Raw genomic sequence first — 27,645 nt, forward strand, 5'->3', positions numbered from 1 at the left:
GCCCCCATGACGCCCAAAAATGGTTCACAGACGAGCTGAAAATTCTTAAATTGGATCTTAGACGTTCCGAACGCCACTGGAGACGCAACTATTGCCCCTTCTTGCGAACCAAATACAAGCTTCTTCTGGCTAATTATAAGAAGACCATCCTGTTAGCCAAAACCACCTACTTCTCGGAGAGAATATTTTTGTCAGCTAATAAGTCCAAAGAGATTTTCTCCATAGTTCGCAACTTAGTTGCTTCGGATAGGGTCAACCCTAATCTCATCCCCTCCCACGCTCTCTGTCTGTCTCTGAACGACTTCTTTCTAGAGAAGATCACGAAGATTAAATCCAATATTCCTTTAGCACCATCGCCACCTCTTTCTCCTCCTATTACCCCTCCTCTGTCTTTCCCTTCTCTCGATCAGTTTCCACCGATCCCTCTGAACTCTTTTCTGGCTCTACTTCAGAAAGTGAAGTCAGGCTCTCCGGCTGACTGTGCCCCAGCTCGCATTCTGAGAGAACTTTTCACTAACTGCCCGACCCCCCTCTTTCCCTCCTTAACGCCTCTATCCCCTCAGGTTTAGTTCCGAAATTCTTTAAATCAGCTATAGTTTGCCCCATCTTAAAAAAGCCTGGTTCAGACCCCTCTCTTCCCTCCAACTTCAGACCCATTTCCCTTCTCCCTTACCTGGGGAAAATCTTGGAGAGCTATATTACATCTTGTCTCTCTTCCTTCATTGAGGATAATCATCTCTTGGCCTCCCACCAAGTGGGTTTTCGCCCGGCCCATTCTACCGAGTCAGTGGTCGTGTCCGTTCTAGACGAGCTAAAGAGTAAGGCAGACTCCAACTTACCTCAAGCCTTGGTGCTCCTAGATCTGTCCGTCGCGTTTGACACGGTCGACCACTCCATCCTTCTCGGCCGTGTCTGCGCGGCGGGCGTTCGGGGCACCGCCCTCTCTTGGCTCGCCTCTTTTCTCAAAGAACGGACTCAGGCTGTCCATCTCTCTGGCTATACCGCCCCAACCCGCTTGGTTCCTCACGGGGTCCCCCAAGGTTCCCCCCTGTCCCCTCTTCTTTTCCATCTTTATATCCGTCCCCTTATTCTTTCTCTCCTCGACATGGGGGTCTCCGTATATAACTATGCGGATGACCTCCAGTTAGTTTTTGATCTCTCTTCTCCTCTGCACTCCCTTCCTAAATTCCACTCCATTTTAGTTTTCATTTCGGAGTGGATGAACCGTAACCAACTCAAGCTTAATCTGGACAAAACGGAGTTGGTCCTGACAGGCCCTACTATCTCCCCGTGGTCGGCCGCCTTTTGGCCTTCCACCTTTGGCCCCCCGCCCATACCGGCTGCCTCCGCAAAGACCTTGGGTATTAAAGTTAGTCGGGACCTCTCCATGCATGCCCAGATTAGCTCAGTTGTTTCTTCCTGTTTCCTCTCTCTCCGGATTATCCGGAAAGTGTCCCGTTTCTTTTCCTCTGATGCCCTCAAACTTATTATTTTGGCAATGGTTCTTTCCCGTCTTGATTACGGGAATAGCCTGTATGTGGGCATCCTGGCCTACGAACTACGTCGACTGCAGGCTATCCAGAATCAGGCCGCCCGTCTCATTTATCACCTTCCCAAGTCCTCCCACATCACTCCTATTTTGAAATCCCTCCACTGGCTTCCCATCTGCCAGAGATCCCTCTTTAAGATGGGCTGCCTGGCCTTCATGGCTCGCACCTGCACTGCCCCGGCCTTCATCAACTCTCGTATTATCCCCTACACTCCTAAACGTGCCCTTCGTTCCTACAATCAATCTCTCCTCACTGTTCCACGGTTCCGTAGATCTAAAACTGGAGGCACTAGATTCTCTGTACTAGCTCCCCGTTTCTGGAATACCCTCCCTCTGTCGATCAGATCTATACCAGTCTACTCCCAATTCCGCAAAGCTCTCAAGACTCATTTGTTTTCCATAGCGTACTCTAGCTGATCTTCTTCGGCAATACCTACTCTTTAGCTCTTTACCTTCAGGGCCAGGAAGCCGCTTGGTTGCAGTGCGCTTTATTAAGAACTTTCTTTGTTTCATTTAATTTAATTTCATTTAAAAAATTCCCTTTCAATCATGAGGGCTCCGGGGGACCAACTAGCCCAGAAGGTGCTTCCAGTAAGCGCCACTGCGCTGCGTTGCAGAGAGGTGGTCTAGGCCGTTCCCCATTTTACATCTCCCTGCTACGCAGCTCTGTGACGCTTACTAGATGTACCTAGTGGGCTAGTTGGACCCTAGTAACCCTCAGGATTGAAGGGGAATTATTTGCCCACTGATCCTGAAAAGTAATTTTAACCGTACTTACCAGTAACTTGAATTTCCTTCCATAGGATATCATTGCCTGCTTTTTGCTGAAAAAGTTTCTAAGCGTTGATTTTTGAAAATACACTATATTCCACTAAAATCGGCCGAACTACGAATTCCGATTTACTCACCTGTTATCAGGAGAGACCTCAGTGCTGCATTTTTCAGCCCACTACTTATCCTGAAAAGTAATTCTAGCCATACTTACAGTAACTTGAATTTCCTTCCATAGGCTAACATTGACTGGTTTCACTTGGAAATTATTCTAAGTGTGGAGTTTTGGAACTTTAAAAAATTCCTCTAAAATCAGCCGAACTACGAATTCCGATTTACTCACCTGTTATCAGGAGAGACCTCAGTGCTGCATCTTTCAGCCCAGTACTGATCCTGAAAAGTAATTTTAACCGTACTTACCAGTAACTTGAATTTCCTTCCATAGGATATCATTGCCTGCTATATAAAATATATATAAAATAAAGAAATATATATTACAATTTCAATATTTAAAAAAACAAAATTCAATGTATAATAAAAATATTTCATGTAATTTAAAAAATAAAATATCTAAAAATAAATACTGTAAAACAATGTAGGAAATCAGTATAAAAAATATAACAATTAATAGATTTAAAATTTATCATTTACAAAACCTCAGCCACGTTATAGTTAGGAATTAGCATTTAAAAAACCTTAGAAAATAACTGAAAAAACCATAGGTTTCAGCCATGTTATAGTTAAGAATTCGCATTTAAAAGACCTTAGAAATTCACTGAAAAAACCATAGGCTTCACACGTTATAGTTAGCTGGACATTTCACTCATACAAAACCATTGAAATTCCCCCGTTATAGTTAGTTCAGCTAACTATAATTCGCGCGCCCGCAATGCACTGCTGATGATGTCACATATGACATCACACATGACATGGTCAGTGACATCACTCATGACATCACTGATGACATCTCAAATGACATCACTGATGATATCATCCTTGTGAAAGAGTGGCGGACCTCCACTCACCCTAATATAACCTTTGATACACACATTCAAAAATAGAAACGAAAATTTTCAAAAAAATGGAGATATCAATACCAGTTACAACAGCCTATTAAGTAATTCCAACATCTACATACACATCCATCATTCACCAACAGTTCTATATAGTCACTCATACATGTACTCACTCATCATATGTACTCATACACCTATACATCCTGTTACACACTGATACTCATCCATAGAGTTACTCACACATGCAAATAAACTATCAAACATCCATTTTCTTGCATATAGAGCTATACACACACCACTACACTTACTTCTACAGAAAAATACACATACTTACTCTCTTAAACAATCACTTATAGAAACACATACTTATTTATACAGGAACTCTTCCAATCTCTCACTCTCACATATACTCACTTATATGCATCAATACTCACATATACTAGTTTAAACATATGTAGTTACTCAAAAAACCAACTAATAACCCATATAGACACTCATGTAGCTACTCACCAACCCATGCAGCCACTTATACACAAAGTGAGACACTGATACAGATATTTACATATATAAACATCACTCGCTAATACATGTATTTACTAAGATACACCTAATAAGTCAGTTATACAATCAATTTTACAAAAACCACTCACCCTAATATAACCTTTGATACACACATTCAAAAATAGAAACGAACATTTTCCAAAAAATGGAGATATCAATACCAGTTACAACAGCCTATTAAGTAATTCCAACATCTACATACACATCCATCATTCACCAACAGTTCTATATAGTCACTCATACATGTACTCACTCATCATATGTACTCATACACCTATACATCCTGTTACACACTGATACTCATCCATAGAGTTACTCACACATGCAAATAAACTATCAAACATCCATTTTCGTGCATATACAGCTATACACACACCACTACACTTACTTCTACAGAAAAATACACATACTTACTCTCTTAAACAATCACTTATAGAAACACATACTTATTTATACAGGAACTCTTCCAATCTCTCACTCTCACATATACTCACTTATATACATCAATACTCACATATACTAGTTTAAACATATGTAGTTACTCAAAAAACCAACTAATAACCCATATAGACACTGATGTAGCTACTCACCAACCCATGCAGCCACTTATACACAAAGTGAGACACTGATACAGATATTTACATATATAAACATCACTCGCTAATACATGTATTTACTAAGATACACTTAATAAGTCAGTTATACAATCAATTTTACAAAAAAACATCCATTTAGTCACTTATTTACCCATTTATTCTTCCATCGACCTTTAGATATACATATATAAAATATATTTATTTTTCAGAAAGACACACATTCACTTGTTGATGTCATCAGTGATGTCATCAGTGATGTCATTTGAGATGTAGTCAGTGATGTCATGAGTGATGTCACTGACCATGTCATGAGTGATTTAATATGTGACGCCATCAGCAGTGCATTGCGGGCGTGTGAGTTATAGTTAGCTGAACTAACTATAACGGGGGAATTTCAATGGTTTTGTATGAGTGAAATGTCCAGCTAACTATAACATGTGTGAAACCTATGGTTTTTTCAGTGAATATATATATATATATATATATATAAATATATATATATATATATATATATTCACGCTCCAATATTCTCCCCCAAGTTCTCCCAACGGGAAGAAAAACAGCACTCTCGGGATCCTCAGCTTTTAAACGGATTTTATTTTCAAGACAGACGCGTTTCGGGAAGCGTCCCTTCCTCGGTGTCTTACAAGAACGCTATGCACGGCGCCATTATTTTAAGAGCCTAATTCGCATGGTAAACACAAGTGAGGGACTAAGCCACAAATGTTAACAACAGCGCTATCTTTGAAGCTGTTTTCTCACACATTATCGGCATTTCATTTTTTCAAACTACAATAGTTTATACACTTAACATATGTGTGTATTGAAATCTTGCCGTGGATCGGCACTGACAACCCATGTCATGGGTTGTTTCCCCCAAATTTACAAATTGCTTATCATGCATAATTTAACAACGTCATCTGCCCATATCCAGATATTTATGTTCTCGAGTGAAAACGTATCCCACTATTCGACACGTTTTTAAAAAAAAGGGGTTCTTCTTCAACTTGATTGAAATATCAAAACATAGCAGAAATTACTACCTTTTCAATCTAAGCCGTGGATCGGCTATTGCAGCCTAAATATGGCTGCTCTCACTCTCAAAATATTTACATGGGTATATTAGGCAAACAACAGTCTCAATTTTATGGCTCTACTATGCAAATAAACCACAACAAAAATAATAATAATGATCATCAAAACCACCACCCTTTAGCCCATTTTTACATCTGACATTTCAATGATCTAAGTTATTAATTTTAACAGTATCAAGAGAGTGACATATATGGCATGAGGATACCAAATTCAATGAAACAGCAATTCTGTTTCATTGAATTTGGTACCCTGGTGTGCATTTCACAGAAATTAAACCTGAACGACAAGCACGTGCAAATATAAACATAGCAGGTGTGCCAGTTGAAGCTCCACTTCAGTAAAGCACAAATGTTATTAACATCTTGTGCTTGGTGAAGGGAAATACAAATGTGTTTCCTCTCGTATTCCAAACTGGAAAACAATCCAAAATACTTATTGGAGGTGACTGCATCATTATTCCAATGGAGCGCAATACGACTATTAACTGAGACGAGTGGTTTCTTTCTTGTCTTCTCATGAGAACAGAGTCCATGCTTCTCCCTTTTAAATACTCTAAGTATGCAACTGCCCAACATCCATAGTGATATTACATACCCATTGACAGGCACTCACACACCAACTCACAGACACACACAGCTACTCACTCATCAATTTTCAGATTCATAGCACCACTCACAAACCCACTCACAGACCCACACAGGCATTCATATACCCACTCACAGACCCATACAGCCACTCACACATCCACTCACCAACCTCTACACCACCCATACTCCCATTCTCAAAGTTTACAGGTTACATTTAGGAAATCAAATAAAAAAATATAGAAATTCACAAAAAAATAACAAAGTTTACAGGGAGATTATAGTTAGGAAACAGGATAAACAACCACATAGAAATTCACTGGAAAGCAAAAGTTCACCTGCCGGCGAATGGCAGAGTTTTTTTTGCCAAACTCCAGGCTTCAAGTGGAGTGCAGAGGAGCACAATTCTGACAACTCTGCTGGTTAAGCAGAGTTTTCCTCTTACGCCTTTAATAAAACACATTAGCCCACTCAATCACTTATACAGTGACTCACAAACCACATCACTCACCTCTACCGCCTCTCAAATACCCACTCACTCACCCATACACCATTGACACACCAACTCACTCACATACACAGTCACTCACTCACTCATACAGCAACTTACACACCCACTCACACACCAATACAACCACTCACTCACCCATACAACTACTCACACACCCATAGAGCCACTCACACACCCATAGAGCCACTCACACATGGCTACACACAGTCACATAGCTACTTATATAATGTGTGTTACAAATACTGTCACTCATTAGTCGTACACAAAGTTTCATATGTTAACATTTGCAATATCTTACTATATATTTAACACTCATAAACTTTTAGAAAACACTCACAATCACTGGATGATGTCATCAGTGAGGTCATTTGAGATGTCATCAGTGATGTCATCAGTGATGTCACTGACCATGTCATGATGATGTAATATGTGAGGTCATCACTAGTTAATTGTGGAGGCATACGTTATAGCAAGCTCAGGTAACTATAACTGGTTTCACTGGTTTTATATGAAAAACCTGAGCCTGACTATAATGTCCCTGTAACCTTTGTTTTTTTCAGTGAATGTATATGTCTTAAAACATTCTATTTCCTAACTATAACGTCCCTGTAGCCTTTGTTTTTTCAGATAATTTTGAAGTCTTTCTTAATTCTATTTCCTAACTATAACATCTGTGTAACCTTTGGGTTTTCAGTGAATATATATTTACAGGACGCAGGGAGCCGGCAAGAACCACGGGGGCTTTGAGGCTTCCCCCTTGGTCCCCAATATAGTGGGTGCCCTGTAGCACCCACAATAGATGCGGGCCCTGAGGGATGGGGTCCACTGGACCAAAATTGGCCCAGGTGGGGGCTGGGCAGCCCTCCTATTTATTTTTTTTAATTAAAAGAAGAGGCTGAGCCCCGGGGATGGTGTCCCTGGGGCAAAAATTGGCCCAGGGAGGAGGGGCACATGGCACCCTCCCTTAACAAAAAAACAAATGGCAAGTCACCATAGGCTCTGCCTCCCTCCTTTCACCACCACGCTGCAAATGCTCCTCCTAGCATGCAACTTGTTGGGGGATCACTTCCCCTTGGCTGCAGAGGGTTCTTGGGGGCCAACAAGCCCCCCTGTTACCTCCAGTAAGTCCCAGACATTGCGACTGCTAAGGGGACTGAATGAATTTCGGAGGCCACACCCCTTCCTCCACCACTCAGAAAACGCACCTCCTGGTGCACTGCGGGTTGGGGAATGAAGTCCTCTTGGCTGTAGAGGGTCCTTGGGAGCCAACAACCCATTCTGTTACCTCCAGTAAGTCCCACAGAGGGCAATTGCTGAGAGGACTTCAGAGGCCACTCTCTCTTTCACCACCACTATGCAAACCTGCCTCCTGGTGCACTGCTGGTTGGGCGATGAAGTCACCTTGGCTCTAGAGTGTTCTTGGTGGCCAACAAGCCATCCTGTTACCTGCAGTAATTCCCACACCGTGAAATTGCTCAGAGGTCTTCATAGACCATGCCCCTTTCTTCACCCCTCTGCAAACGCTCCTCCTGCCACACTGCTGGTTGGGAGATCAAGCCCTCTTGGATGCTGAGGGTTCTTGGGGGCCCAGAAGTCCTCCTCTTACCACTAGTAAGAACTAGGCAGCAGGATTCCTGAGAGCTGATGCAAGGCCTCACCCCCTTTCTCCACCACTCTGCAAGCACAACTACTAGTTAAAAAAAATCATAGAAATTCATAAAAAACCAAAGGTTACAGGGATCTTATAGTTTGAATTTTGAATCAAATGAACCATAGAAATTCACTGAAAAAAACAAAGGTTACAGAGACTCATATTTTTTGTTAAAAAACAGTTGGCCCTGGAATGGGATCCGCATGCCCACCTCCCCTTAAAATTTATGCTGGGCCCTAGGGGATGGGGTGTGGCGTTCTTGGGGCCATAATCGGGCCAGGGAAAGGGGCCACTATCTCCCTCCCTCTGCAAATGTTGTTGGGCCCTCGGAGGTAGGTCACCAGGGCCAGAATCAGCTCTGGAGGGGGGCTGAGTATCCCCTCCCGTTTACACAAAAGAGGGGACCCGGTTGATGGAATCCCCAGGGCCTAACAAGGCTCAGAGAGGGGGGACATGTGGCACCCCTCCCCTTATTTAAATTAGTAGGGGTGGGGTCCCTGAGTCCAAAATCCACCTGGGGAGGGGAGCCATGTGCACCTCCCTCACATTATTTAAAAGAGTGGCCCTGGGGGTTGGTGTCCCCAGGGCCAATTAAGGCTTGGGCAGGGACCTTTATTTAAATAAGTTGGGATGGGATCCCTGGGGCCACCAACTGCCCAGATAGTGAGGCCGCATGGCCCCTCCCCTAAAAAATACATGACCTTGCTAGATGTGGTCTTCAGGGCCTAAAGAGTCTTGTGGAGGTGGACCACGGCCCATCTCCCCTTTAATTAAAAAACAAACAGCCCTGGAGGATGGGGTCCACAGGGCAGCTGTGTGGGGTTGACTGTATGGAAGAGGGTTGGTTGCAAGGGCTGGCTGCAGGCCAGACCCTGCAGCAAATTCCCCACCACGCATGGCTAAAGGCTATGCATGACGGGGGTTGCATTTAATTATATATTCCTTTACATTAAAAAACCCTAGAAATTCCCTGAAAAAAACAAAGGTTAATGTAACATAATAGTGAGAAGAAGATCTGTTTTTGTTTAAAAAACACCCGTAGAAATTCACTGAAGAGACCAAAGGTTAAAGTAGCATTTTAGTTAAATGAATTTGTCAATGACAGAAATACAAGTTACAGTTAGCAGCACTAACTATAACTCATGCCCCCGCCATGCACTGCTTATGACCTCACATATGACATCACTCATGGCATGTTCTATGACATCACTGATGACATCTCAAGTTACATTATGGTTGACATCACTGATGACATCATCCAATGAGTGTACATGTTTGTTTTATAGTTCTTATAGCGGCGGATAAGTACCATATTACTTGCCTCCCTATTTGTGTACAGCCTGGGTCTGACATATGGGTGCAAGTGTTTTCAAAACAAATGTGCTTTTAATGCCCCATAGGTGGTTAGAGGTATTGAACACATTTTAAATCTTTCAATGCGAGAATACCTCTGTGTACAGGGGACAGTTGGCTTGTGTTCATTATGTTCCACACAAGATTTTGGGCTCTGCAGAAAAAGGTATCAGCAGGAGTCATATTCTAAGTTGTGGAAACTAACAGTTGCCAGCAGCCTTGAGTTATTACACAGAATCGTGTCAGCGTGACAATTTCTACATCACATAGAAGAGTGTGTGCACTAGGTACTAACCTTTGTACATGTGCATGTTTTGCTTGAGAAGATGGGCTATCTGTAACTGTTTTGCCACAGCATGTAGGGTGCAGGTGGTATCATGTTTAGCACATTCATATATTGGCTATTTTTAGCAAAAAGTGTCTTTTTGGACAACGGTTGTTCGTAGTAGATACTTTTAAAAATGTCTAGTATATTTCTCATAAATGTTTCACTGTTTGCAAACATTGTGGTATAGAGTTACCTCTTTCCATAGAGTAACCACTGTTTACAGTACCCAGTTCTCTACTGATATCAAATTCATTTTTCAATGTAGGTTCGGTGAATTTCAGGGGTTTGACACAAATAAAAGCTGTCTGTAGTAACGCATTTGTTTTGGAACCGGCATTCACTATTGTTAAGAACTTGGCTTTCTGTCAACAGTTGTATATAGATTGAACACCATTCAAAATGAGGGTTTTCTATATATCTGTGATTGATTGTTAATGTCAACTATGCTAGCTGTTAAGTGTATGGCATATGTCGCACATAATGCATGCTTTCTTCACCCGAAAGATTTGTATCTGTGATGGCAATAATGATGGCTGAAATTGTCCTGGGGTATTTCTTACTTAATATCGGGCCTCTAATGCCATAGTAATTTATAGAGAAATATGCGGGAAAATGAAACTGGGATGATGCCATTAGTGATGTCATGAATGATGTCATAGAACATGTAGCAAGTGATATCATAAGCAGTGCATGGCGGGGCGCAAGTTATAGTTAGTGCTGTTAACTATAACTGGTGAATTTCTTTTTTTTTAGTTCAAAACATTACTGTTGTTTTTGAGAAATGCACCTAACTATAACATTACTTTAACCTTTGTTGTTCAGTGCAAAGGTTAAAGTAATGTTATAGTTATATATATATAATATTTATATGTATATATATATATATATATAAATATATATATATGTATAAATACATGGATATCTGTATATATGTATTTGCGTGTGTATATATGTGTGTGCATATGTATATATAGACACAATCACATGTATATGATATAATGTTCCATATTCCAATATAATTTGCTTTTGATAAGAATCATTATTTTCTTCTTAAAAACTCTGGCTAAACATAATACGTGCTAATATTATATACTATGCTAGAAAGAAGTGTTCAGATACTGATTACAACATATAATACACCATTACATCATTAGTTCTGTCTTTGTACACGAGTGTTAAAGGAGTCATTGCCTGCCTAATGTGTGCCATACATGAATGCTTGTTTGTTGGCGATTCTAAGACAGTTTGCACACGAGAGAAATATTGCTGCTCCTTAGTAATGATTCCTTGCGCCTGATTTAGGAAGGCTTCTCTGATCGATATATCGTCACTTCTTCTTGCAGTGGGTGCTGGGGGCACACTCTCCAGTCATTGGATTTTCGCCTTCGTCTGGTGTGGATTTTGTTCCAGTGTTTCCACATGTATTCACAGCCACTGTCCCACCCCGTGCTGCAAAACGTTGGTTGAAAAAGAGGATCCCAAAATGCAAGGTAATATCAGCTGTTAACTCAGTTTATGCCTTTAGATATTGTTGTGTTTTAAATTACTAAGCATTTAAAAAAAAGGAATTATGTGCAGAAGCTGGCATTTGTAGACAGTGCACATATAAACAGTCATCTTCAGAAAATACGTTTTAAAATTTTTATTTATGCTTGCTGTTGCCAACAAATATTGATTACACAATATTATTAACATTTCATAAAACCAGAGTGAGGGACTATGTAAAAAACATTACACATTATTATTCAACATAACAAAGTTATCTATTCCCACAGTGAGCTATTGCAATGTAATATTCTTTGTCCAAGCAGGATAAAGTGAGGCCCCTCTGGAACAAGCCAGAGGATAGATGTATTGGAAATATGTCTGGGTCTACTTTACAGCTTGTATCAGTCTAACTCCCACCATCCCAACTCTTTCACCTTATCTGGGATGAGCCAACCTTTGAAAACCGAAGTAGATGCACTAATCCTAAAGGAGTGTGTGAATAACAATTGCCTATGTGTCTCGAGAGCAGCAGGCAGAATTCCACTGCGTGGTCAAACTGATGCCATGTCGGGGGTTCGGAACAACAAATAATCTGTTCCCAGTGTCTGCAAGTCTAAGTATGCTCTGATCAATGCCGCCGGGCATCAGAAGGGTCCCCTAGGGCCTGCAATATGATGGCTATGACATGATCCCTTTGACCAGTTTTGGATCTTCAAATGCTTTTCTGTAGCCCGCCTAATGTCAGGGTTACGTCATCCAAACACAGGGTTTGAATGCTGATATAGTAGGCATATAACGTGCGATTCGTCCCACCATCCTTTGCCTAACTTTTGGCACACCACAAAAGGCACCACACAAAGTGTCTGGTCTTCACTGCGTAGTCTTTATTAATTCTCAGATAACGCTCTCTTTATTTGTTGATGCATTGTCAACATTAGACCAACTTTATTAAACCAATCCAACACACATTGATACATTGGGTTGTGCAATATTAGTTTGCATCACAGGTTACAATTGCATTTACAATACAGGTTCTCCAGACCCACTTTGGATGTCGGTTGTACCAGCAGGCCACAACTCATCTCCACTGCTTCCATTCCATTCCAGGTAACTACCTGTCATCTACGCCTTAGATGCGGCCACCTGGTACTGCTTTGTGCCTATCCTTGCGCCCCAGGTTTCAACCCCCTTTCACCAATTTGCTTCTTCCAAGCACCGGCATCTTGGGTAGGGCCGGAGAGTCCAGGACCACCAGCAGGACGGCCCCCTCTCCCGCCAGCCTGGAGCCCCATTGACTGCCCTCCCTGTTCCAGGATGAGCCAGTACCCGCCAAAAAGGGGTCCTCGCCATTTTTCTGGCCCGAGACCCCGCCAGTATTACCTTTAACAACAGGGATGGGTTGGTGGGCAACTTGCTTCTGGCTGCGACCCGCAGCGCCCGAGCCAAGAGGACAAAGAGGGCTTCTCCCTCGTGCTCCTAGCTCTTATTCCTTTCCCTGGGGGACGCACTCAGACCCTGCCCTACCTCCTCATATTTCCTGCCGACCACTCCCCTGTGCACTGGCCCAGCCTCTCTCTAGCCGCCTCCTCTTGCACGAAAATGCCACTAAAGGCCCACCTCCCCTAGACGCGGGGGGGGGCCTCTCATTCCTTTCGATTTCGCAATTAATTCCCCACACCTAAACGCACCAAAAAGAGGATAAAATGAAGATTGAAGAAAACAGAAATGTTTCATAACTTGGATGGGTGGCAATGCACACACATTTTAGCATGCCCCACAAAATTTGGAATTCAGTGGGGGCTCTGTAGTCGGGCTCCTTATTCTTCGACCTCACCCAACACTTAAGTGCAGCTCTGAAGGCAGAGTACAGGTGGGGTCTGGGGGACCCTGCAGTTTCCACGGTGGCTCACGCCAGATAGGTGTCTTGTTGGGGTGTGCAAAATTTGCATAGTTTGCTTTTGGGCAATTAATCAAAATGTCGACAAAATTATGGGAAATGATACGTAATTACTCGATATGTAGATTCCTAGTTTCAGGCTGTATTTTAGAGTGAAATGCAGCCTCGCATACATCTTTGCTCTGAGGACGCATTTAAACAAAAACACCGTGAACAACAGGTACTCGTGTTCTGTAGTTCGCGTACATTTTTACTGTGAAGGTCACATTGCAGTAACGTTTTACCATTATTGGAGCGCCATTACACAAAGCAGCATAATAGCATATTTTCATGAATTTCACATAAAAAGCATAAAACAAAAATCCAGAAATCACGTTAAATAAGCTGGAGTAATTTACATTATGCCCATGCCTAAAGTCTTTGTACCCAAATATGGTTCTTTTTTGCCTTCTGAATCCCTAAAATAGAGTTTTGCATGCTTGCTTTAAAGGTTGAGGTTTTTCTGCTTCCTGCAGCAGACACTTAAGAATATGTGGACACAGTTCTTGTAACACACTCATGTTTTTCAGGATGAGTGATAGCTCACCTAGTCTCAAAATATGTTGGTTCAGTGCAGTAGGTGCTAAAGCTGTGGTGGGAAATGTGAGCTCAATGGGATCGTTTGTGACAATACTGCCAATGGAGATGAAATAATGCCTGAGTGATCTTATTTATGGCATGCTCCATATGCTGATCCCTGCACACCACATTCCTATTCAGGCACACCCTCTCCAGATCTCTCAAATAATACAGCAACGTGGGACAGGTACAGACGAGGGGCCTCATTTATGAAAAGTGACGCATTGCTGCGTGAAAACAACGATGCGTCACTTTTCACTGCGCCCTCCTAGCGAGACCAATGATGCGTCATATTTACAGTATGACGCATCATGGCGCAAGGAGTTACAGATACATCAGTATTTCTGACGTATCTGTATGGCGCAAAAGTGACGCATTGCTGGAGTGTGTCACAAAAGTGACGCAACTCCAGCAATGTGTCCTTTCACATGGGGCAAGCCCCATGTGAAAGGGCCTGCGTCAGTCTTACGCCTGCTGTGAGACAGGCGTAAGAAATTAACGCATTTGTGTCCTAGAAGTGGCGCAGTGAAATGTTATAGATTTCACTGCGTCACTTCTATGCCCCTGTCTTGGGTAAGAACGCCCCCCTGCATACATTATACCTGGCTTAGGTATAATGTAGCACAGGTGTTTACAAAGTGACGCATCTACCTGGATGCGTCACTTTGTTAATATGGTGCAACAAGGCACACTTTTTACGCTGCTGGTGCGTCACAAAAAGTGACGCACCGGCGGCGTAAAAGTGACGGACGGCCTCATAAATGAGGCCCCAGATATTAATAGCTTTCACTACCACCATGTTAACAGACCATAGTAGAATTCTCTTATCAGAGAGATTGCAGGGCCAGAGATGGAATTCAACTACTATGAGGTGCATCTCTAGTGCTGTGATATTCACTGTGATACAGAAAAGGGGGTGGTGATGAACAGAGTGTCTGAATTAAGCAGACCACTCTTACCCAGTCCAAAGATCAGGGCTTGATCCATCACCGTTATTTATCTCACTGCCCCATCCCAGCTCAGAACCTGGATATTCACTGTGATCTTCCTCTTCCACCACACTTAGGCCACTTGCTGATACATCATTCCTTCCCCACAATTATGCCAAAGTCTTCCCTAACTTAGGTATCCTTAAACACGCACAAATCAGAGCTGGAGGCCAGTGGCAATTGACAAATCAAGGAGCTGTTGAATTGCACCAAGTACTTAGACTCCCTACATCTGCATTTCTTCTCTCATGTCTTTACTGGTCCCATCAAAGGCTGTATCATGATGTCACCGAGCAGAGCTGGGAACGTATTTTCTGTGCTTGAGGCATTTAAAGTTTAAACACAGACCTCTTTTTCCAAGTTTAACCACTTGCACGCTAGCGGTTTTCCCGCTGTGTGCTGGATTTTCAAAATCAACATGTTGAGTGACGAGTTCACCTTGTCATCCGCACAAGGTAGGTAAGGCTGATGACGAGCTGAGCTCGTCATCAGCATGGAAGGGGTTAAAGAAGGGACTGTAGCCAGAACAAGTCAATAATAGACAGAGGCAATATCTGTTCACTTTTTCTGTCTTGTTCTGCTTATAGTTTATGAACTAACTCTGAGAATTTCTGAGGTATATGTTTGAATTTTTGACACATCAAGCTCAATAACACAGGAGCTTGGCTCTGTGGCAGAACCATCATGATACAGCCCCAAGTGGTGTTTTAGGGTAACGTTGGAGGCCACATTTGCCATCTGCCTGTCAAAAACCCTCCCTGTTGGGATGACTTTGACTGTCAACTGAATCTTTCCAAGCAGGATATGGCTCACCCCTCCATTGATTATTCCCTTATGAAGACAAACTCGGTCTCACATCTTAGAGCCTTGGTCTTGTCACCAGCATTCTGAAGATACCCTTAACTATGCCCAATTCTGTTCCTTGAATGGTCATCACCACTTGGTCTTGTTAGGCCAGTAAGATTCCTAGCTCCGCTGCTACTTACTGCAATGCATGTAGGGCTGTTTTACAATCTTGGGTGCCTGCCAAACTTATAAAAGCAAAGTTATCCAGGTAAGAGTGTTTCCCAATCCTGAGGGTGTGACCTTGAAAATGTACATTTGAGGACATTGTTGAAGGTTTCAATGTACGCACACAAAACTGAGCAGGCTATGGACATGCATTTGCCAAAGTAAAGTCTGTATGACCCAAAATATGAAAACTGTCAAGGTTTGACAAGCAAGGCACTGTTACCGGTCCGCCATGTCACATCAACCACCTCATCAAAAGAGTTGTAGGTAACAGATCAGGCATCTCTGTCAAGTCAGTCGTTAACAGAATTGCCTTTGGCATATGAAAGGTGGTGAATGAGACAGAATTTGCCAGCTTCCTTCTTAGCCCCCCGAAGGTGATACAATAAAATCTGGCGTGGGGTCTCACAAGGACCCATCAACTGCCCTAATATTAACTCTTGTGTATCTTTTCCCCTGCCACCTCAGGCTCATCAATTGCTGATTTTAGATTCTTTGATAATTGCCTGGCAAATGGACCTTAGTAAGGGATTGTAAAGTCTGCCAAGAATCATTTGATCAGCAGTGGACCCTTATTTGGGTTGGGATAATTCCCCAGCAGCTGATAGAGGACTTAAAATTGAATGAGTGACGGGCCTTAGGACTGTATTGATGTGAGGATAGCAGGACCAGAAGTTTGAATGTTTAAGTATGTTTGGGTAAAGTGTTTTGCTGGGATGTCTGCTGTTTGTAATGCTGTAACACTAGTCAGTGGCTAAGAGACTGGGTGCACCTTTCTGTTCCCCTTGGCATGCTGATGCTGGATGGGAAGCTCCACACTTCAAGCAGCTGTGGGCCAACTCGCTGATCGTTTGCCATGAGTAAGAGCCAGCATTGAATAGTCTACATATGTTTTGTACTTACTTCTTCAATGTTTCTTGCTGCTACCCTGCCCACCACAGAGTCCAAAGGGGCTGACGGAAGGTCCACTTGCTTAGGTATGAATGAGATTTGGTTGGCCTCTGTTCATACATTGCTTTATCTGAGCAACCGTTGTGCTGGAAATTAATTTTCCCATATCCCCTATTCACAAATTGACCGTCTTCTGATCCCATAATACATTTGGGCAAATGGACATTTTTTAATGGAATTCCATAGCGTAAAGGATACAACCAATGCCACCAGTTTTGATGGCCTCATTGTGTGTTGTTCTGAAGTATTGGAAAAGGGCTGGCCCTTGCTCCGTATACTTCTCCATAATTGCGGCTGATAAAATTGAAAAGGCCTCAACCCAGTTTCCTATAGCTGGTGTTCGTCTCAGTTGACTCCTGCCCTTCTTTGTATCCTCCATTAGACCCTTGTGTCTGTTATCAGAGCCATCCGAGCCATGCATCAAAAGTTTGAGTTTAGCAATGAACATGCATGTTCATATCCCATCCTTTGTAGCTAGTGGTATCTAAGACAACAATGAGCAGCAGCCTGATATTTATGGGGCAATGGTTATCAGAGATGAGGCACTGGATGGAACACCGGTGGCAAGCTGACCCTAGGTCAGACTACCTGTGCTGATACTGGGACATGGTGCTGGCCTTTCTTGAAATATTCTATAATGCCATGATAGCTCAGCATGTCAACCAAACCAAAAATAATATTTATTAATCATAACATTGTTGTTTTTAAGCAATTGCGCAAACACGTGAAATTTCTTAATAAAATATGTCATAATTATTTATAGATAAGTAAACCCTTCATTCCTAAAGAACAAGGTAATGCTAGCAACGCTCAAACACTCAATTCAAAGACATCAGTAGGCTTCCATAAACAATGACATGCATAGCTGGAAGATTATATTGAAATAAACATATGATACCCCCTCAGTTAGTCCCACTCTACACTGGTAAGTGTCATGCACAAATGAAAATACCAGAGAGTGTATAGCATGTCATTAATCTCATAAAGAAAACACCCTGCTTTCCTCACAAAGTATATCCTCACAAGATACTGCTTGCTTTCACAACCTTTGCATATGGGCACCAATCACTTGGTCACTGTGTTTTTCCCATTTTTCCGAATGACACCCGTACCTTTCATAATAGCAGTTCTAATAAAATTTTTGAAAATTTGGAAAATAATTTTTATGATCATCAAAGCCAACATGATAGGCTTTTTTGGCCTTAGGGAACCTGATCACTTACAACAAACAATGTGGGGTCCATAATGCCCCTTCAGGATTGTTGAACCCTTACAACAGATAAGTGAAATGTACTTGATACTAACTACATGCGCAAAATGAGTTAATTATCTTCAAATCAAAGGTTATGCATTTGTCTTAGAAGACCATTGAGTTCCTTAAATAGGTCTTTCATGAATTAATCACAAAAAAAGGAATTCATTGTTAAAGAACGTATCCAAACGTTCTCCGATAGGGACTCTTCTACCTTGAAACTTAGGTGTTTAGATAATGATTCTGAGTGGAGTAACAAACATGTACTAATTAGAGGTGTGAATTTTAATTAAACATGCAACATGGCAGGGGGTCCGATATTCTGGAGGAGCGACTGAGGGCCCATCTGTACAAGCCATCAGTAAAATTGCCTGCCATATTCAAAGCTATCTGCCACTTTGATGAAAAATGTAAATCCAGTGGGATGTGTTGGAATCTGCTTGTTTCTGGCACAAACACTGATTTGTTTCTGAATATCGAAAACATAACTTCATGATATGCGGAGAGTTTTCTCTTGTGTGGCTGGAGCATCTTTTCATTTTTCCGGTTCACAATCACCAAAAAGGCAAAATGATCTTTGAATGGACCACAATAATTTTTGGAGATTCCAGCACTCATAAGCTGACAGCATGTGGTGGATGAGTTGCCAGGAAAAGGTTCTGAACACTAAGCTAGCTGAGGCTCCCCAGCCAGGAAGCACACAGTTCCACATATCTAAAAGAACTTAGGGAACTAGAGGATTGTTTAAAAGGTTATCTGCTGATTTTTGACTTACGTTCTACATCTACCAATTTCGAAATACCTCATAATCTAGGTGGGGTGCACTCAATGGCACTTTAGAAACTTTCAACTCAAGCATATTTAAAACATGCAATTGAGAACAGGTTAAAGTGGACATCTATAAAGGGAAAAAAACATTAGCATTCCTAGGTTGACCTATACAAAATCCAGCACTGGGAGACTGGTTTTGTTACTTCATACCCTAGTGCTGCTCATTTTACCTCTTTGCTGGAATAGGCACAATCTATGCAAGGTAAGGGTCTGGTTATTCCAAAGAAAGGTGTTTGCTTTGAGTGAGCTGGCTCTTTCCATGTACCAGCCTGCATTTGCCTTGGGAGATGGAACCCAGTGCTCACACTAACAGTATGGTTGGCAGTGCAAAGCTACAACATGGCCATTCACCGGGGGCAGGGTAGGGCTGTTGCTGCATAGTGATTGGCCCCACATTCTCACACACTGTGTGTGTTTAAGTTCAAGGTCTGTCATGTGAGAGACTGAGCAGTGGTGCATATGTTGAAGCCCATCCCTAGCATAACATTGGCCATCCTGAGAATGCTGTGATTATCCTCTGCATTATGGAGCATCCCTGTTATAATGTGGCCCTGACATTACAGTGAACACTCCCAGGAAATTCTATTCATCCTATCACATGTATCATATATATTTCACAGCTAGACATTTGACAAATGCACAAAGACATTTATTTGGAAAAATAATTCGATGTGACTTTTATAAAAAATATTTTATGATAACTGCACCATAGAAGAATTTACTCATGTTTAAACAGATCAAACCACAGTCAATGGGAGTCTTTGCTGGAGAACTCCCATTGATCCTGGTTTGAACCATTACTGTTGCGAGCACGAGACTCAGCCACACAATTGGGCTAGCATTTAAATAGGAACAAGTGGAGGAATGTTAAGTAGTATGAATTTTGCGTACCGCTGTAGATTGCAGATCCTTATGTCATAAAATTGCAAGGAAAATATGCGATTTGAGCCAAAGTTTGAGGTTTCAATGGCATTGTGGTTAAAAGACTATTGCAGGACCCACATGAGTAACAACATACTGGACTCCCCCACGTGTCTAGCTTTCAGAAATGTCTGGGTTCATAGATTTCCCTTGGTTGCCCCCGAACCTGGTCCCAAATATTGCAGCTACCCGCATTGCCAAATCGTGTCAATTTTTTGTTTTACAGAAAATGTTAATGTTCCATATTGCATTTTGGACCCTTTTCTTGTTGCAGCTGCTAGGCCCACTCCCACAACTGAGGTACCATATTGATTAGGAGTCTTGTGGAAAATATGGGAGATAGAAAATTTGTGTTTCCCACAGATTCCAGAACTTTACATCAGCGAAAAGTAAAGCAAATTTGCTTTTAGACAACATTTGAGGTTTGAAATGGATTTGGGGTAAAATAAAATGGTGATAGCAAGTCTTATCACCTTGGACACCCTTGAGTGTCTTGTGTTCAGAAATGTGCAGGTTAGGTAGGTTTTCTTGGCTACAGGCTTAGCTAGACCCCAGAACCTGCAGGCCAATACATTGCAGAACAGGGCTGCTTTTTGTTTGGATACATTTGATCTGTCCATGTTGCATTTTGGGCCTTTTCCTGTTGCAGGCACTAGTGTAGTGTAGTTCCTATCATCCCAATAGGCTCTGCGCATTGGAATAATATCTTCAATAGTATAGACGTAGGACAGAGGTTAACTAGGTCTTCTACTGTCGATATTAGACTTAAAGTTTAGTGTTTGCCAGCTAGCTCAGAGTTCACTAGAAACTTTCTCGAATAGACAAGGAGGAGTTTAACTTCCTTGGATAGACAAGAAGGGATTTAGTTTCTGACAACCATAGAACATGACAACTTTGCTCTCCCCTAATCAAGAGTGTATCTCTAGAGTCGTGTGAAAACAAAAGACAACTTATTTTACTCAGTCAGTTCAGTGCATTCTTAGTTTCACCAGATTGTAGAGAAAAGGAAGAGACGGGCGTGTTCAATAAAAAGATGTTATTTATTGATCAGTCTCTTTTCTCATACAAGAGAAATGAATCGCTATTATTGCAATACTTAGAGTTAAGTAAAGTGCATACAGTAATAACAGAATTATAAAATAATAATGTAAAATCATTGATATGGTTTCTTAGCCATATGATACTTAAAATGGATAAAATAGATACATACACATATACATTGACTAATCGTACTCAACTGGTGCTTCTAACTACGCCTACCCCAATGTACCTGACCTAAGCCTAATACGTGGGCGGGAGTAGATAAGTAACAGTTTAAGTTAAGTTTGTTTTGCCAAGGGTCTGCTTCAAGAATTCTCTACAAAGGATGATTCAGTTCAGTACCTGGGAGTTTAGAAGGCTGGAGGGCTGGTATCCCTATTTCAGGTCTTGATATTCCAGCTGCCTGCGAGGGCTGCTTGGAAGCGCCGGAGCTGGATTTCTCGGCAGGAGAAAAGGCAGAGTCTCTCTCAGCGCGTCAGAAAGGAGGGGCAGCGTCTGTGGGCTTCGCTGTCAGCTGGGCTCGTCGGCAAGTCTCGCTGCTCCAATCTTGTCACCACCTCGTGTGTTTGCTTAAGGCAATGTCGGTATTATTTATACCTGAAAGGTGCCGGGATTGACGTAAGGATGGACATAAATACGTCAATAAGGATGTCATACGAACTTGATCGTTCGCACATTCTTTACTGAAGTTCTCGGCTAAATCAAAACAATGGCTGTTGGGATTTCCCAGATCGTGGTAGGTTTGATATGTTTTGAGAACACCGTATGCCTATTAGGGGGCTGGAGGAATAGTGTTTGCCTAATGAGATGGCATGCGCTATGACCTAATCAGATAACGGGCTTCTGTGCCGTTGTGTGGCTAATCAGATAACGGATTTCTGTGCAGTTGAATGGCTGCTAGTTAATTATTAACCAGACAAGGGTCAAAAACAGGGGGATCGATACAGTACCCATAATAAATACACCACACTAGACCCACCCACACAAGTGAGCTATTTTTGTCAGGAGACTTTGAGGAATGTTGTGGGAGACGGTAATGTGTGGCTCCCCATAGATTCAAAAACATTCTGTCACAGAAATGAGATGGACATTTTCATTTTTAGATAATTGAGGTTTGCAAGGGCTTTTGGCTGACTACAAACCTTGTTAAAACTACAGAAGTCACATGATCCTGACCAACCCAGGTGTCTATTTTTCAGCGATGCCTTGGGTGGGTAGGTTTTCTGGGTAGATGGGTAGAGGATGAGCTTGCTAGCCAGGTTGTAAAAAAAACATGGATTCACCTGGGTGAATTATGATGTCTCCAGGTCGAGTTTTGGGGTGTATTGTGACACAGGCACTAGGACAAGCCATACAAGTGAAATGTCATTTTTATCAGGAGGCATGTAGAACATAGAATAGCAGAACGTTTGTCATTATCAATTCAACTTATCTGCATTTGTGCCTTTGAAATGTAAGCCAGTGTGCTAGAAATAAAACAGTTCCCCCAAAAGTATCTGTAATATGTAGGGCGTTTTTTTTCCTAGACCCACCCCTCCTATTTTCTTAATGTGAGTTTTTTAGTCCCTACCTTCTCTTTCTTCTTTATACAAACTTCAGCTTCACGTCCATATCCACTTTTCTGCTTGATAGATTGATCTTTTCTGCATTACGGAGTGTGTCCCCTCTGTCTCCCTTTTTACTGTCCCCGGAGTCCTAAAAAGAATGGGAAGAACTGCCATTGCATGCTTTATCATTTTGACCCTTCTCTTTAAAGAATAAGAGTAACAAATCCAGGACACACCAAAATTCAACATAGGCATAGAGATTTGCTGTTGCTTGCAAGCCACGACAAATGCTTTCAGAATGATGTGCAGTGAGACACACTGCTGAAACCTGCATTTTTAATGCTGATGGGTCAGAGATTGTGCATTCATGGTGCATGAGATAACTGCCATGCACCCAATAAATACATTGAATGTGAGGCAAAAGAGTTACCTGGTTGCATTGCTCTGCTGCACTAATGCTCTGCTGCACTAAGATAAGGCCCTGTTGTCTACCATCAACATATAAATTCACTCTCTCACATTAAAATGCTTAATGGACATTCCTATAGTATAACAGAAATTTGAATCCAAAACTAACACTGCAGGACAAGTTCATTTTCTTTATTTTATTTTATTTTAAAAGTTTTATATAGCGCTGGCTAGACCCGGAGGTATCAGACCGCTTTACATGAGTATCAGATCATAGTTACAGGTTACATTGTTGCACAGGTTACACAGTTATTAGAGCATGGCAACATATTTACTTGTATGGTCGAGATAAACAATAAGCACAAATACGTAAGGGGAAAAGCAGGCAAGGGGAGAGATTGAGAAGAGAGGGGTAGGAGCAGGGGAAGTAGACAGTTAATGAAGGCAGGAAAGAGGAGGGGAGGGTGAGAGACACAGCATGGAAAGAGGAGGGGAAGGGCGACGGGGACACAAACCGGTAGACGAGTCAAAGCAACGTCCAAAGTCCAGTAAGCTGTGATCCCTACTTCAGTGTCACAGTGTACACATTGAAGGTCGTTTTAATTTTTATGTTGAAATCTTATGGTACATTACCATGTCCAACAGCACCACACACTGAGGCCTGATTATGATAGGTCCACAAAAAGTGCAGGCATACTGGCTGCAAGCTTGCAAACTGCACATCCAGTGAATCCTGATTGCAAAGGTTTTGATATTAACTGGGTGTACAATCTGGGAAACATTCTACTTCATGCATATAGGAATGTTTAATAATCATATTTTTTTAATCAAAGATTCACAAACATCCGGTAAAAATTAGCAGGGCAAAGACATCTGGTGAGAGGTAAGCTATCCACTTGTGTTGTAATGTCAAATCGGCTGCAAACAGGAGTTTCCTCCCAAGTCGGTATCTTCATGCCGATCATAATTTGAGCCTTTTTGATAAACAAGAGACACATACTGTACACTGCATAATCCTGACACTAGTTTTTCCCAAAGCAACGTGATCAATTTTCCTGTCATCCGCATTTTCAAGTTTCTGTATGTTTTTAACATTAACAACTTCTATTTATGCACTGTGATTTCAATATGCGAATTAAGTCGTTATAATGAGTCATGCAGATGTGACATTATAGGTGACACATAAGGAATTGGTGAGTTGCACTGTAGCAGGAAGTTAACAGTCATAGACTTTAGATGCTGGAGATATTATGCCTTGGACAACAGAATATTCTGTACACGTTTCGCTATGCAAGGGCAATTTCCCTAAAACACTCTATAGTGATGCTGATTATGAGAACTGATGAGCTCGTATGATTGGGAGGAGTTCTTATGAAGTTAAAATACCTTCTCTTTGAGTTGTACAAGCTGTGCTGTACATCTATGAATCAGGTTGGACTATGCTCTACTTTACTACAGGTTGCAATGAGCAGACTCATGCCAACATGAGAAAAAGTTATGTTCTGAAGAAGATATTGTTCGGATGGATTCACAAAGAACTACAATGTTGGGCTCTCTTATAGTCAAGAGGTTAAGTGTGTAAGCACATTTCAGAATAACTATCCCCTCCCCCACTTCACAGTACTGATGTAAATGTAATGGGTATCACCTAGTATTGTCCTACTCGATGTAGTTCAAAGGCTGAGGATCACAGATCATTGGTGGTTCTTATGAATAACAACAATTGTTGATTTTGTAAGAATAGTCTTTATTAGTTAATATACCTGTTTTAAGGATTCTCTACAATGAGGATGTGCGTTTGTGTCATTTTCAATTTGCAACATTGTTTATGAGATGAAGGATGTCTAGTTTCCGTTCCTGGGCAGGTGAGATGAGCAGCTGTGAATGGAGGAGAAATGTAAACTTGATACTAACTTAACTGAAAACCTGCACAAGTACATGTGGACACTTCTGTAGCTCCCTTTTTGACATCTCCTTGTCGATAAGATGTCGCAAACATTAAAGAACTGTATCATCACCGAACAATCTCAGCTTTTTCTCATTTTGACTTCCACCGTCCCTTCCTTCTCCCTGACTGCCTGGACAGGAGAATAAATGTAACTGACAACTGGAGAAATATGTTGTCTTCAAGTACCTGCCCAACAAAACCTGCTTGAAACTAATCTGTTTTGTTTGCTTTTTATGTTCTCAGAAGGATTCCTCTTAAAAAAGCATACAATTGCAGTGATCAATTTTATCCCAGTTGAAAATAACTGGGATCACCAGCAAGAGAAATATGATGAGGAAATGTACTCAAGACTGCCCCTGCACTGAAATGAAAGCATACAGACTTAACTCTACAAGTGAGTGAGGCAGGACAAAATAATGTGAGAGGTCAAGATAGTGGTGGGGAAGTTAAATGAAATAAAGGAAGGCATGGAGATGAAGAGAGGTAGTGAGAGGTAGAGGTGGAGAGAGAGAGAGAGAGAGAGAGGCCGCCACCTCCCTGAGGCACTATTAAAATGTATATGCGGGTGGCCCAGGGACGCCACCTCCCCCGGGGCAAGCCAAATTATAATAATATAGGGGGGTCAGCACAGTTAACCCCATGGCACCAGGGACCGCCACCTCCCTGAAGCACTATCAAAATGTATATGCAGGTGTACCCTTGGACTGCTGAGGCCCCAGGGAACACCACCTCCCAGGGGCAAGTTACATTAAAATAATGCAGGGGGCACAAGTGGTCCACCGCAGCACCAGGGTCCGCCACCTCCGCAGGGCAATTAATTGCATTTAAGGGTGGGCTACTACATTCCAGGGCTGAAATAAATGAATAAAGGGGGTCCATCTCGGACTACCTACCACAATGACTGCCACCTACCCGGGGCTGCAAGGCCCACTCATAGAGGGGAGCCAGCTGGGACCATTGGGGACTTGAGGCTTCCCCTACAGCCTCATATCAGGGATACATGGCCGGGTCCCAGGGGATGGTGTCTCTGGGAAAGCATACCCCCCATTGAATCAAAATTGGCCTAGAGAGGGGGGCGCACAGAACCCCTACCCCAATAAACTGTGGCCGGGGCCTGGGGAATGAGGTCCACAGGGCTGATTTGTCCCTAATGCTCATTTCACAGAAATTAAACCTCAATAGGTGGCACTTACACATATAAACATAGCAGGTGCCCCCTTAGAAGCTCCACTTCTGTAAAGGGAAAATTATTCTAACTCCTGGCTTTGGCAAAGGCAAAGCACGCCATTTTTCTCAGCAGTTCCATATAGATAGATTATCTGAAATGCTTCATTTGGTTCACAATCGGTATGTTACTGTGACTAGTGGGTTATTTCTTGTCCAGTCCATGGGTGTCCCTTTAAGTGACTATGAGTATGGAAATGTGCAAATCACTTGGAAGCTTCTCTTGTCTTGCTCCTCCCAACGTAGTAGTATGCGAACGTCTTCCTGTATTTTGCCAGGATGATGGACAGCTTCACAAGCAACCCCCCAGCATGGTTCCTGCTAATTTTGGTGAGAAGTTGAGGACATCTCCATCAATCAAAGAACCACTTACTTCATATAGTTACGAGGAAGAACCCTTGTTTGGTGGGGATTTATTTATTTGTACTCTTGTCATCTTCTCTATAGGAAGATTCATGTTATTACACATTTCTGGATAGCGATCGACGAGGAACAATCACATTGCCAAAACACACACAAGGTCACTGGTGACATTTCCTTGTGCTCCACTATGCAGCTGCAGTGCAGAATATGTAATGGATGATTACCCAAGGAGGTAGCACTTAGTAATTAACCAGTAGAAAATACTCTACTTTGGAAGATATTTTGTGCAAAACTGTGGACACTTTCTGGATATAGGGGCAGGTGCGATTGCATTGAGGCCCAGTCACTGACAAAACTACTGACACACCCAAACAGAGACTCAGACATCCACTCATACACTAACTGACAGACCCACACAGACACTGATACACCCACTCACAGACCCACTCACATACTCATTCGCAGACCCACTCACACACCTATTCCCAGACCTTCTCACATGCACTCATAGACCCGCTCAGACTCTCATGTACCCACTCACATATGCACTCAGACACTCTCACACCCAATCATGCACCTGCTGCACAATCCAGGCTTGGACTGGTGCAAATGGGCATGCCGGTGGAGCACCTGCTGAGCACATCTTTTGCGTAGCCACATTGTGGCCTCTATTAAGTAGGTCTTTGAAGGGGTGGGGCTTTGGGTGGAGGGAGCAGCAAATGTTTGTGAAGGAGCAGCGAGAAAAGAAGGCAGGTTAAACAGAACTGAAAAAAACAGCTAATATTTCAGAACATAAAAAAACATAAGGTTAAGACAACAGCAAAATGACTAAAATTAGACTGGTTGGCTACCTGGGGTAAGCAAACAGCGACAAGCAGCGGTTCAGTGGTACAGGAAGTGAAAAGTTGGAGGGTGCACAAAGAAGCTGGCTAGATTACTGAAAGGGCTGAGCTGCAAGGCTAGCTTACTCGGCACATGAAATGCTCATGCAGCCAGCATGAAGCATAGTCAAAACGCTAATTGCAGGTGACAGACAATGTGTGGCAGAGCCCCACAGCCCTACAGCATTGGGGGAGTGGATCAGGTCCCTACTCAAATTGGAACAGTCTAGCCCAAACTGCCAGGTCAGGTCCTCCTGAAA

The 27,645-nt window shown here is 42.3% G+C and overlaps 1 protein-coding gene across 1 annotated transcript in view; it reads left to right on the top strand.

Moving 5' to 3' along the window:
• TCERG1L (transcription elongation regulator 1 like) overlaps positions 1-27,645 on the top strand; it is a 1,322,664-nt gene that overhangs the window by 53,898 nt on the left and 1,241,121 nt on the right. Inside the window, exon 2 of the mRNA XM_078643487.1 lies at positions 11,359-11,505. Coding sequence (XP_078499613.1) covers positions 11,359-11,505 — 147 coding nt within the window. The remainder of the gene's footprint in view (positions 1-11,358; positions 11,506-27,645) is intronic.

The sequence above is a fragment of the Lissotriton helveticus genome, chromosome 5_1 (genome assembly GCF_964261635.1).
Source record: "Lissotriton helveticus chromosome 5_1, aLisHel1.1, whole genome shotgun sequence".
Lineage (NCBI taxonomy): Eukaryota > Metazoa > Chordata > Amphibia > Caudata > Salamandridae > Lissotriton > Lissotriton helveticus.